At 41.1% G+C, this 14,032-nt stretch overlaps 1 protein-coding gene across 1 annotated transcript in view; it reads left to right on the top strand.

The window, feature by feature from the left end:
* FBXL7 (F-box and leucine rich repeat protein 7) overlaps window positions 1-12,931 on the top strand; it is a 103,025-nt gene extending 90,094 nt beyond the window's left edge. The window contains exons 2-3 of the mRNA XM_054381913.1: window positions 7,018-7,629; window positions 12,195-12,931. Of these exons, the coding sequence (XP_054237888.1) occupies window positions 7,032-7,629; window positions 12,195-12,931 (1,335 nt within the window). The 5' untranslated portion in view covers window positions 7,018-7,031. The remainder of the gene's footprint in view (window positions 1-7,017; window positions 7,630-12,194) is intronic.
* The last annotated feature ends 1,101 nt before the right edge of the window (window positions 12,932-14,032 follow it).

The following is a 14,032-nucleotide window of genomic DNA, read 5'->3' as shown; positions in this document are numbered from 1 at the left end:
ACATTAGCATTTTTGTTCAGTTTTGAAATTACTCTTGCCTTAGTCCCTGCTTACTATGTTTTAGTTAGCACCACAGATAATATGAACCCAGTCACTCTCAAGTGAAACTAAAGCAAAAAATGTGTTCTGTCAGGATACCGGAAGTGCCAAAGCCAACCCCTACTAGGCATTCAGGTTTGGGTATTAAATTAGACATTGTCCAAAACCTAACATCCACATGCCCTACTGAGCTCTTCTTGCTGCACTCCTTGCCAGTGTTAGATATAGCTCAGCTGGAGGAGCTCTGTGGCATACACAAGGAGTTGGTAGAGGATCTGTCCTGAAGGGGCTTAAGAATTTGTGCTTAAGCACGTGTGAAATTCATTTTGGGGTTAGATATTTACTGGACATGGAAAAAAATGCACTATCCCATTTATCTCTATGTGATTTCCCAGAAATGACTCATTGAGAAACACTTCTCTCAGAACTGATGTGCTCCTATAATGAGTGGTATCAAAGACAAAATTAAGATGCTTTGACTTCATAAATTAATAGATGGGTTACATTTTTTTCTTTTTTTACCCCTCAGTCTTCATATTTTTAGCAGTGTTCAAAACTGTGGGGATAAAAATAATTGCCACGTTGCAGTGGACAAAGTCAGTAGGGGAGAAATTAGTTCCAGCTTTTGACAAATAAATTGCTTAATAAAATTATAACAATTGCTTCACTTGCAGTGTTGTTTGTCTTTAAGCATCTAGTGTGAATATGCCAGAAATGCAAGATTAGGTCTCTAGACATACATGGAGAAGTTTACAGACTAAAGAAAACTGGAGCTTACCATCACAGGCAAGTTAACCCAATATAATCCAAGGTATAAAATGTCACACAGAAACTACTATGAAATGGATTCAAATTTAACATATCTCTCTTCCACATGGTCTTGTAATAATGCCTCTAGTCTTGTGTGATAGGTACAGCTTCTTATTACATTCTATGGGAGGTTTTTATAAACTATAAAAGGCTAAGTTCTGTGGAACTCTTCTTTCCATGAGCATGTGAATGTGATTACTTCATGAGCTTCAAGGCTGCTTATTCTTACATTGGAAAATAGAGCTTTGTTGTAGGTCCTTTCTGTCAAAAAGAGAGTTACACAACCTACAAGATCTCACAGAATAAGAAATAAGTTCTCATCTTTCCTAAAGATTTTTTGTTCCTTTGATATTACCTTTTAATCTAATTTTCTGTGTTGGTAAGAATAATTTTTTTGGTGAGAGGGAAACAGTAAATGTAACCTTCCTCAGGATTTTTAGAATTTTGTCTTGGAAACAAGCTCGTGAAATACAGGCTAAATGACATCATCATAAGGTGGTCACTGAAGTGGATTAGTATATTGCCTAGTTATCACTGAGTATTTGTCATCTGTGATGATACTTCAAGGAGGCCCCTTTTAGGGATCTGCCCTGCTATACCCTACAGTATTCATTAATAGGTTGATATACTTTCCATCACTCTCCAGAAGCCATCTGTTTAAATCTAATTAAGACACAAAACTACCAATATACAAAGGACTATCTCAGAATTTATGACACTGGACCTGAAATCTATTTGGAAAACTGGAAATGGGTACAATATGAGACTGTTGAAATCTGAAAGGTTGATGATGTGATTTCCATGAAATACAGGTGAGAAGGACTCCACTTTAGCCACTGCTAGTGAGGTGTGGTGCTCAGTTTGGAGTCTTGTGCTTTTAGAGAAGTACACACCAATTGGAGAAATTATAAAGGAAGAACTAGGAGAAACTGAGTGTTAGTAATGTGACTAGAAAGAAATGGCTGAAGCTTGAGCAAATGCGTGTGAGAAATCCATGGGTTTATAGGAATAGGAAGAAGGTCAAGAAAGAGCTTCTTGTATAAGTTGAATAAGAGGGAAAAGTTAGAAATTTGATAAGGTGACAGCACTGAACAGGCATCTTAGAAAGGTGAGTAATAGCTGTCCCTGGAAGTTAAGAGCTGGGCAGACACATGCACACAGGAGATGATTTAAGTGTACTTGGTGTACTTGGAGAGAGACAAGAGAGCTCATCCAACTCCATTTCACATTCTGTACATTCTTGATTGTATAAGTTATAAAATCCTGTGAACTGCTCTTTCTTCTGTCATACTGGAATGCTGCAGCCCTGTGCAAGTTTGCACACTTTCCATCTGCCTTTCAGCTATCACAGGCTGATTCCTCTCAGCCTCCTTGAGCTGGGAGGAACTGAGGTCAGTACAGCAACAGCCTGAGAAAAAAGGATGTTTGCAATGTGGAAGACGCTCTTTTGTAGGTATATTTCTTTCCAGGACCTCGCCATGCCCAGGGCCTTAGAGAGCAAACATCCCTGTCGTAGTCTGATGTCATAGCTAACTCCTTTACTCAATCTTCTCTAAGGGCACACAGCCGTGTTTGCCGTCTGTCTGTCAAATTCACAAGTCTCTCCTTGAATCAGCCCACAATGTTAGTTATGTGGAAGCCTAGAGAGCTCACTGGAACTTCCTGCTCCCTTAAAAAGAGGATAGTAGGAAAGGGGAGAGGATAACATGACCCAGGGACTCCCACTGGGGTTGGGTTCCACAGGCAGGAAAGGGGAGGGAATAACATGACTGGTGACTCCTACCAGGGTCAGGTTCCCACCTGCCCACCAGTTAACCCTTAAACCACAACAGATATTTACCAACATTTTTGTTTTACTATTGATAACTTTAGGAGCTCTGTACAGGCCTGACTCTGAAAAAAAACCCTACACCTGCAGTACTGTAGTGAAAGATGCAGTTGAATGGAGTCACAAATGGAGTCATGCTTTAAGCATGGATTATGGTTCAGTATTAAAAAGCCCATGCTGGGGTCTGAACATTAAGTGTTCCATGTTTTGTGTTATGACAAAATACTACCCTTTTTTTTTTTCTCTCTGGTTCTGAAATCAGAGACTGCATACTGTTGTCAAGAACAGAGACTAGATCTTGGTTTAAATCATATATATTTGAAGGCTTCTTTTCCCCTGATGTATATTAATTGAGAAACAAAATTGGGAAAAAACCAAACCCTTTAAAATAAACCAGATTCCTAACAGAGTAAGAAAACTCCCTCCAGTGCATTTTCTCCCTCTGTGTCAGCTTTTATAGTTCTCTTTCTGGCATGCATCTTTTGAGATTTCTTTAAAGATTGTTAAGAAATTCTCTCTTACATCAACAAACAATTTTTAGAGCCCAAGCAAAGATTTAATAAAAAGCATCTTGCACAAAGGATTGGTCATTGGAAAAGGGGCAAAAGGCGTTGTAGGGAAGGAAACACAGGGCTGCTTTGTAATTTGTTGTTTTACTTTCTAAGATCATCAAAATGTAAAGCTGCATTTCAGGCTTGTAAACAACTGGATTTGTCAGGAAAACAGATTCTTGCATAGAGCATGAATGTGTAAAGATGTGTATTAAGATCTGCAATCAGTACCTTCATTTGCACTTGCAGGGTCATATTTATTAATGGTACACTGTCGTTAAGTTGCCTTGTCTCAAATTAACTCAGCCTGTTAGCCAGCACTCAATATAATAGTGAAGAACAAAATCCAAAGGAAAACTCTTAGAGATTCAGATAGTGCTATAGGAAGTCCCTCCAACAATACTTTGAAAAGACTAGGAAATGTGCAATAGACCAAGTGTTCTGCTGAAGCTTTAAAAGCTAGCAAAGAGCTTTGCAAGTTTTTACTGGCAAAAAGCTCCTGGACTAACCTGATATTGTATTCTTTCCCCTTAGGGGTGTACAATGAATAGAAAGTGGGAATACCTCTAGAGGTACAGAGGTCAGCTGAGTTACCAGCAAACTTCCTGTCAGAGAGCATATTGCATTAAGGGCTCATCAGACCAGTAACACACTCTCTTGTTTAAACATAATTACAGCACTACTGTCTTTTTCCAAAATACTTAGGGGGGAGAGACAAGGTGCCTGCATATGCCTGTGTAAGTGTCTGTCTGGAAGTCTGTGCTCAAAGGTGGAGGGAGAAAGTTTCAAATGATGCACCTTCAAAATTGAAAGCAAAGGAAAAACGGGATGTGCATCTGGAACTGCTGTACTAATGAGAAAATTAAAGAAAGCATGAAGCAAGAATGGAGTGTACTCATGAATCAGAAGGTCAAACATTTTTTAGCTCTAGGTCTAAGTTAAAAAACACATTTTGGTAATACAGTGTGATCCAGAATGTCTAAGGTATTGATTATTCACAGAGTGCCCAGGAGTGATAAAGGAATGACACTTTTAAACCAAAAGGAGTAGAGACTTACCTGTATTAGTTTGGTGCTTTGATCACCAGAGATGTGTTTTTTATACTTAAGTAGGAATGAAAAGGAGGGAAGAATGTAACCCTACAGAGGTTTTCAGGTGTTGCTAACAATAACTGACTAAATGTTTGTTTTCAAAATATACTTGGAGAATGTATTGCAGAAGGTAATCATTCCCTCAGTACTAAAAATTGTTTACAGCAGATGTTAAAACATGAAACCTTGATTTTTGTTCAGTCTGTTTTGTGATGTAGAAATAAATGTTTGTTCTATGGGTTTTATTTAATTCATTTGTGTTCCTGTTTTGTGCTGGTTTGTGAAAACAACAAACAAACAAGCAAATTAAAAATAAGGAAATGAGAGGAATTTGCAGTATCAAATAGTGGAAGACACATCTAGCACTTGAAAAAAATGTGTATACTTTTGTATTAGAACTATCCTTGTGTTAAAATCTCAAGAAAAGAGGAAAATGTGAAGGCTCCAAGTTTGTCACATTATCTGCATTTTTTCAACCACTGCCATTGGTTTGGTGGTAATATAAGAGAGGTTGAACATATGGTAACTCCTTGCAAAAATTAATCCAGATGACTGTTGCCTAAGTGGTCAGTGAAGTCAGTACTTGCCTGCAGCAGCCTGGCCGCTGCTGGTGTTTTGGGTTTTTTTCTTTACAGCTGCAAATTTCATTTAAAAAATGCCAGAATATACCAGATACTTTGCAAATAACACTCTTCAATGCAATTATTTGCAATAGCTGACACGTATTAGAAGGTCTTGAAAGGGAATAGGGTGTCTACAAAAAACAGTCTGCATGAAGATACAGTTCTTACTCAAAAATACACAAATTCCAGGGTTAAGTCCATGTAGCTAGAACACAGACTCAGAAGTGTTGATGAAAATGTTTTTCCTATCAGCTGCTGAAATAGTTGAGTTTCTAAGTAAAAATGAGATATGGAGGAGGAAGAGGGAAGGAGCTGGGCAGTATAGGTTTTTCCTTCACTGTATGAAATGGTGATTTTGATCTCTCTGCAACTGAACTGGGTGAACTTGGTCAAGCTGCTGGACTTTGTGTCTAGGGTTCTTCAGCTAAATAGTTGTGCCCCTTTCCCTTGCCCTTCTCACTGTGAAAATGAAAGCCTGTGGTGTTGTTACTGTTGCATTGTAATTAGTGAAATCACACCATGCCTGTGCTTGGCTAAGTAAAATGTGTAATACATTGATCAAAATGTACTACATGTAAAAACTCTGTCTAAACCCATATTTTGTTAAGTTTGTTGAATAAATTAATGACTCTACGCTGCTTAGCCTGTGTCTATGCTGTCACAATCACAGAGTTGTACAATTGGTGTTACTTAAGGAATGGCTTTGCATACTTCCATGAAATGATTGAACACTGAAGTGATAACAGAAGACGTGGAGGAGAGCTTGGTGTTCTAAAATCACCATTCTTGTGGGGTTTTTGATATTCATTATTCCAATGGGCACTGAATTGTGGTCCCTGTATTCACCTCTGAATGGTGCAGTCCTTCGTAAAGAATTTTTATTGAGAGGTCAGAGACAGAAAGCATGTTCTCAGCAGCAGCATTCATCTCTCATGTGCTGATTGCATCTTGTGCAACATAGTACTGAATCATCTCAGGGTCTCTAAATGTATTGCCAATGGCATTTTCTTCACTATCAAAATTATAGCCTAGTTGTCTTCCTGTCTTTTACTGGCTTTTCTTGGAGAGCTGGGAGGAAGAGTGGAAATGACTCATAGACAGCAATGTCAGCACAGAGGGAAAACAGGAAAGAAAACCTTTCATAGTAGCAGAGGCCTTTCATTTTTGTGAGTGCTTTTTGCCCGTAAAGAGAAATAAAGAAAGTAAAGAAGTAGCAAATTTGGTTTGTGGGTTTTGGGGGGTTGACTGTTTCCAGTGTGATAATCATCCCTAGCAAAAAGATCATGCAACAGCTCTGTAACAGTTTAAACTGTTTCTTTGCCACTTACTTTTCTGGACTTTTGTTTTGTTTTCCAATCAACTGAAGTATACTTTAGTCCATTGGAAAGGATTGTTTTCTGCGTGCAGATGATGAGAGGCAGCCAGCCTTCCTTCAAGAACTGCGTCACTGGGCTCTTGATTGAACTGCTGAGTTCCAGTTTGCAAGAATGAAAAATTAGTTTTTTTAGTGATACATGAAAATATGCGTACAGGGCTGTGTTTTTCAGAGGTGTGGTGAAGGAAGTAGTATTTGCCTTGCGAGCTCTTCTTTGGCCTCCTTTCTTGGCTGAAGGAGCTGAGGGATGAAGGACCACCATATTCCTACCCTAACAGCTCACAGCTGTGTAGGTAATGCCCAGGTTATGAGCAATTACTCTCTATTCAAAAAAAACCCTGTGACTGAAATGTACTCATTTTTGCAGTGTTTAATTGAGGGTATGAAGAATTAAAATCCCAGGACTTCTGCTGCCATTTCCACTACAGGGCTCAGACCTTTGCTAGCATACCTTTGATAGCACAGATAGGGGTGCATCTTTCTCATGTACCCAACACTAAGGTAGGGTTTTCAGAGGTTACTCTAAGATAAATATTTAAAATATGTGTTTCCTCACTCTTTCTGGTAAAAGTGACTGCTTAACCCTCCACATTCCAAAGTCCATCATGCTCCACTAGCAAGTGGATGGGCAGAGTGCGGTGCTATGCAAAGATCTGCATCTGTCCACTGCTTACTCCACTCAATGTGTTTTGTCTTTCAGACTCCGACCTGAGCATGCGGACACTCAGCACACCCAGTCCAGCATTAATATTTCCACCAAATTCCCCTGGTTTCCAAAATGGCAGAGCGTCATCCACATCTTCATCCTCAGTCACTGGGGAAACTGTTGCCATGGTCCACTCACCACCTCCAACCCGTCTCACCCATCCTCTTATCCGGCTGGCATCCAAGCACCAGAAGGAGCAGGCCAACATAGACCGCCTGCCTGACCACTCCATGATCCAGATATTCTCCTTCCTGCCTACCAACCAGCTGTGCCGCTGTGCCCACGTGTGCCGCCGCTGGTACAACCTTGCTTGGGACCCCCGCCTTTGGAGGACTATTCGCCTGACTGGTGAGACAATCAATGTAGACAGGGCTCTTAAAGTGCTGACCCGAAGGCTTTGTCAGGATACACCCAACGTATGTCTCATGTTGGAGACAGTAATTGTTAGTGGCTGCAGGCGGCTCACAGACAGAGGACTCTACACCATTGCCCAGTGCTGTCCAGAACTGAGGAGGCTGGAGGTGTCTGGCTGCTACAACATCTCCAATGAAGCAATCTTTGATGTCGTGTCACTGTGCCCAAACCTGGAACATCTGGATGTGTCAGGTAACAGGAAATACCTCAAGATAGGTGCCTTTAATTCTAAAAGTCTCATGCTTGTCAAACCCATGACTCCACAACTGCACACTTTCACTTTCTGTGTTGTCTTTTGAAATAGGAAAGCTAGTCTCCCAACAGGGTACCAGTGATGCAGGCACCTCTAGAATCTCAGTGCCCCAAATGTCAGTACCACTTCTAAGTTGTCTCCAGCGGAGACAAGCTAGCAGAGATGGTCCACTCAAGTAGCATGAAGAGTACTCACAGATTTTTGCGCAAAGCACCTCTGCAAGGGCCTACATTGCATTCAGTGCTAACTAGCCCTCATATGGTGAAGGCTAGTTACAGGGCAAATTGTTGCCATGGTCCGCTCACCACCTCCAATCTGTCTCACTCTACCTCTCAGCTGGCTGTCATCCAAGCACCAGAAGGAACAGGCCTTCATGTGGTGAAGGTTCGTTACCTCAGAAAAATATAATTTCTTTTTTTCCTTTTTTTTTTAATATGTAACTTGAGGAGGAGCTCAGAATCAGTGCTAGGCTTTTGTTGTTATCCCTAGCTAAACTTCAAGGTCCTCTTGTTTCCAGAGCTATTTTAACCAGATTTAGCTGGCTTGGATTTTTTTATTTGATTTTTTTTTAAATAGTGTATATATTTGCTGAGTGACTTTCTGCTTTTCCTTTCACCCAGTTACAATGTATCACTGCAGCTGATTAGATCAGCAGAAATATTTTAAACTATTTTCATAAGACCTGTTCTGGGGAAACAAGATGATTTTTCTCAAGATCAGCCACACAGAATTTCCTCTCTACAAATAGATTGGCACTTAGTGGAAAGGTTGTAGCCAAACAGAGTACTGAGGTAAATTTGGTGTTCAATACTTATATTTTTTTTAATCTCACTGTTATCAGCCTAATGTTATTATTAACCATCTGGACCAGGTTTGCCATTGCAAAGGTGCTAATGGCAATAAGCAGGATGATGTGAGAATAGGAGGCAATGCCAGTGAGTCACTGGTCCTCACATAAACGGACTTTTTCCAAGGCTGGTCTACACTGATTTGTGTTCTCTTTTTCTGCCTTTTTTTTTTTATCTGAGTTATCAAAACAAATAGCAACAAATCAGAATGATAAACCACCAGGTGATAAGAAAGTCCTGTCCCATGGAATCTATTCACAATGAGCTTGCATATAAATTTCTTATTGTTGGTACATACTGACATTAGTTCTGGACACACTTTCAGGCTGAAGCATCTTCAACACCAGGAGAAAATGTCTGTGCCCGTGTGATTTATACCTACATATCACTTTGAAGGTTGGCTGTATCTCCAGCATATTTATGCTTTTCTTCCTACGTCCTCTAGGGTGTTATGGACAGTTGAGTGGCTTAAGTATGCTAGGCCTGAAGAGATAGGACAAATAGCATTGCTGAGCTGAGAGTGAACTGCCCTGGCACACCAGTCTGTTAGCTGACACTCTGGGTGCACTTGGGGGCTGGTAGGTGGCTGAAAATGCATTGGTCTTACTGATAGATACGACTTTTCCAAAAGTTGAGTAAATGAAAAGATGATACCACATCTTGAAATAAATTCTTTTGGGGTCTGTCTCCATCTGTGTTTTCTGCAAAGCCTGTTACTTGCAGACCTAGAAGATGGTGTCTGTCCCTAGGAGCTCCTCAGTTTCATCCAAAGTGTGTAGAAGGCAAGTGAAATACCTGCTATCCTTGAATTTTTTTTTCATCAACAGGACAGGAAGCTAATTTTAATCTCACATTTTTCTAGCTGTCCTTTCTTTTTGAAACAGGTGAAGGAAAAATCCTGGGTTTGAACATGCTTAGAAATCAGAGTGGTTTGGGTTCAAACATGTCTTTTTCTGCCTGTGCCTGCATATGAATTGAGGATAATTTATCTCCAGGGGTCTTGTTTTGAGTCCATGTTTTTTCATTCTGATGTGGGTGATTTTGGAGCATGTTTTGGAAGTGTTCACAGTTGTACATATAGTTGAATAACTCTCCCCCTTGGATGCTTACTTGGCAGCAATAACACCAAAATCTTAAATGTCAAAAACAGATGTTTGTATTAACTGTAAGAGTTTTCCACAATGTAAGTTCTGACACTTTCAACATCCACTTTGTGAGCAGGTCTGAGATATCTCTAGAAGTTGGTTGAGCCTGACTGCAGGTTATTATCTAACACACTAGCCAACATTTTTTTTTTTCAATCTGTTTGTCAGTTTCTCCTCCCTTCAAAAAATCAGTTATACTTTATGGAAAATCCTGCTAAAAGAGCTTTGGGGTTTACATTTTTTTATTATTTAGGACAAAAAATTTTGCAGATCCAGGAACCTGTCATTTTGCCTAAGATTCAGACAGTTCTGTATCAACATGGACTCTTTCTGGTGAAATTATTTGGAATATCCTTCCTATTAAATATTTTACACTGTAGCCAAAATAACTAGGCTAGGTGATGCTGAGTTTGTTGAAGCAGTGATCACACACTAATGTGACTCCAACCCTTCTTGAGACTTCTGACCTATTTGCTTTCTGATTGTGGTTATTAAAGCATTCTCCTTTCTTGACGGAACATTCTCCTTGGCTTTGTGGACGCCTCATTATTAGTTAGCTAGATTTTAAAATCAAATTATAGTCAGCATGGGAAATAACCAGGCTTAACTTCTTAATCCAGCAACCTCCTCAGGGAAATGCAATAGAGAGAGCCACATCAAGTCCAGCAGAAATCTGGCTAGGTGCTATCTTCTGTGGAAATCCAGCGCAAGGATGGGAACTACTGTGCTGCATTTTATATCCAAAGAACATATTAGAGGTGAAATTTTTATACCATTAGCACTGTACTGCTTCCCTTTAGAAAACTTGCTTTGCATTATTGGGCATGTGTATAGTACTTATTTGAAGGGAAATGTATTTCCAAAGATTGCACCATAACATGGATGGATCTGCAACACAGTCTGAAGAGGAAAGAGCAGCATTCAGTTTTATGAAGATGTTATTCGTTGAACAAAGTACTTTGCTTCAAGGTCCCAGAGATTCTGCATGACCTGTGGACAATTTGCCTGTTTCATTGTGTGAGGACTAAGGTAAATTTGCATCTGTTCAAATAAATTTGAAGCCTAAATTAAAGACCCAGCTGCAATATCAGACTATTATTGTAGAAATCTAATTGCAGGTGGTGAACTGTTTGAAATCCATATCTCATACTTCTTAACAGCATTTTTGTGATCCGTCTGAATTGTCTGCGGATTTTTTTCCTTTTGTTATTTTTAAGCTCTGAAGTATACTCATACCTTCCACTAAGCCTCTGAATGAGAAGCTGTTGTATCCAGTGGTATGGGTTTGGGTCATTCACTTTAGACATGGTCTCATTTTTGAGGTGGTCTCAACACGTTGTCATGCTCTTTATTTCCAGACTACAAGGTCTGTCAGCGTTTCTGATACATGGAGCTCTAAGGCTATCATCCTAACTTTTCTGGCTTTTCATGGGTCACTTCATCCCTGTTGGCTAATGTTTCACCAATACAGAAAAGCTCTTTTTCTCCCTATCTGAGGGCATCTCTTCAGACATAAACTGCAGAATTTGTCTGAGTAGACATTTATGGCTAAAATAGTTGGACCGTGATCACCAACAGGTAAATCCTCCCTTACTCCTTGCAGCTGTTCCTGGCTACGCCAATGTAATGTGCCTAGCTGAACTTGGCACAGATAAGAATTTCCCTTCAGGAGCTTGAGGCTGCCAGTTTGCACTAGAGCAGAAACAGCACTTTCCAAAGAAAGCTTTCATTCACTACCATACACAGAGTGGAGGTTAAAAATAGGGAATCCTGTGAGCATGTTTTCCCCTTTAATCTAGTTCTTTATCTTTCCTGGCAAGGTCTGGTGTTTCTCTTCTAGTCTAGTTATGTCCATTTATGGCCAGACTTTCTCACTTGAAACAGTTCTTTTCTGCATCTGTCCGTGTCTTCCCATGCTCTGGCCAGTCTTGACTCCTGCTGACTCTCCCCATTCTCCTTAGGTTTTGCATCCTTCCCATGCTGCAGGCTTGGGGCTGGATTCACATCTGCTCTCCAAATGCTTCTTGGAGGGTGGGTGGGGTTTGTCTTTTTTATAATGGGGTTGGATGGTAAAAAGGCCTCTGATGTTTGTTTACAAATTCAACCAGTCAGCCATGAGACTGCCCCTGATTAAAATGCTGCATTGGTTGTCATGCAGTACCGTTTTCTCAAACTGGCACTGGATTTACATTGCAGTTATGGGTTATAGGCCATCCCTAGATAAACCTAGGACTGTCATTTTACATTTTGGATATGGACAAAAATTGATCTGTTGCTTTGCCTGTGCTCAGAATCTCAAATCAACCTCTCTGACTTTAGTGTAGTTCATTATTTCCTCTGATGTAGAGATGCATCACAGCGAATCCAGACAAATCAGTCAGGATGACTCTGCTCTGGGAACATGAAGATATCTACATCACATACAGCACACAATTTCATGCCCACCTTTCTAGTCTTGCAGTCTGATCTGGTTTTACTGCTTGCTTAAATTCACTGTGTTTTTCCATGTAGGCTGCTCCAAGGTAACATGCATCAGTTTGACACGCGAAGCCTCCATCAAGCTGTCTCCCTTGCATGGGAAACAAATCTCCATTCGCTACTTGGACATGACAGACTGCTTCGTCCTGGAGGATGAAGGACTGCACACCATTGCCGTGCACTGCACTCAACTGACCCACCTGTACCTGCGCCGCTGTGTCCGCATCACCGACGAGGGTCTCCGCTACCTGATGATTTACTGCACATCCATTAAGGAACTGAGTGTGAGTGACTGCCGCTTCGTCAGTGACTTCGGCATGCGGGAGATTGCCAAGCTGGAGTCGCGTCTCCGATACCTTAGCATTGCTCACTGCGGCCGTATCACAGATGTGGGCATCCGTTACATAGCCAAATACTGCAGCAAGCTGCGCTACCTCAACGCGCGGGGCTGCGAGGGCATCACGGACCATGGTGTGGAGTACCTTGCCAAAAATTGCACAAAACTCAAATCACTAGATATTGGCAAGTGCCCTCTGGTCTCAGACACCGGCCTGGAGTTTCTAGCCCTCAACTGCTTCAACCTGAAGCGCCTGAGCTTGAAATCGTGTGAGAGTATCACTGGGCAGGGCCTGCAGATTGTAGCTGCCAACTGTTTTGACCTGCAGATGTTGAATGTGCAGGACTGTGATGTCACTGTGGATGCTCTGCGATTTGTTAAGCGGCATTGCAAACGCTGTATTATAGAGCACACCAACCCTGCCTTCTTCTGAAAGGACACCCCACACCTATCATTACAATGCAGTATTAAAACCACTGATGTATAAACATGTGCTCCCATATTCAGTAATGCTGACTTTTCTATAGCTCACAGGAATCAGCTTTCCTTTTATGTTGTGGGTGAAGGAGGTTTCTAGAGGACTAATTTGTCTGGTTTCTGTATGATCACTTTTTAACATGTGGTAGGTCTCCATGGAGAGGCTACCTTAATGCAAAAGCAATGAGTGCTCAACATCCACAGGGGGGTGCATTTTCATAACAGCCCTGACCTTGTCCCAGGCTACACTAGCTGCCTCCAAAGGAAATAGCACATAATCCCTCCTTTGGAAATGTCACTAAGCTGTGTCAAATACATCTGAATTCCAGCTGAGCTCATGAAGCTGACTATGCAAATATGTGTCTGTGTTCTCCAACTTCTTCCAGTATGGCTGGTAAAGCATCCCCTTGTCTCCAACTAGTTGTTCTATGGTAGTCATCCATTGTAGTCCCTCAGGAAATACTGGGTAATATTCTTAAATGTACTTGACTGAGGCAGAACAAGATCTACTGGCTATTGCTGAACATGCTGTTGAATGAATCTGGAGATTGTGCCCATGCATGAATTCTCTCAGAAAGCCCATCTCCAGGTCATCACTACTTGCCTTCATTTAGAAATCTACCCTATTCTGCATGTGTAGTACCACTGTCTGCTAGTAGATAGGGACTTCTGCTATGCAATGACATATTCACCTGGGTGAAGGAAAACAGATGAGATATTGGTGACCTGGCAGGGAAAAGCCAGCAAATCATCCTGAGAAGCTGCTGTAATTCTGAAACAAGCTGAGACAACACTGTAGTACACTGGGGACTCTCTTGAGGTGTTGTGGAGCAGCTTGCACAGAGCAGTCCCAACTGCTGTGCTGTTGGGACTGTTGCCAGAAACTCTTTGTTCCTTCACTGTATCTCTTCAGCAGCCATGGCATCATTGCAGCTGACACTCCTTGAGCAAACCACGTGCATTGAGGCAAATTCAGTATGTGCTCTCACACACATGAGAAACCTGACCCTTTTCTGTGGCCTTCCTGTTCAAGGGAGAGATGGCTGATCTCAAGATT

Source organism: Indicator indicator, chromosome 6 (assembly GCF_027791375.1).
Source record: "Indicator indicator isolate 239-I01 chromosome 6, UM_Iind_1.1, whole genome shotgun sequence".
In the NCBI taxonomy this organism is placed as follows: Eukaryota; Metazoa; Chordata; class Aves; order Piciformes; family Indicatoridae; genus Indicator; species Indicator indicator.
The sequence above is the reverse complement of the archived record's forward strand: the minus strand, read 5'-3'. Positions and strand labels throughout refer to the sequence as shown.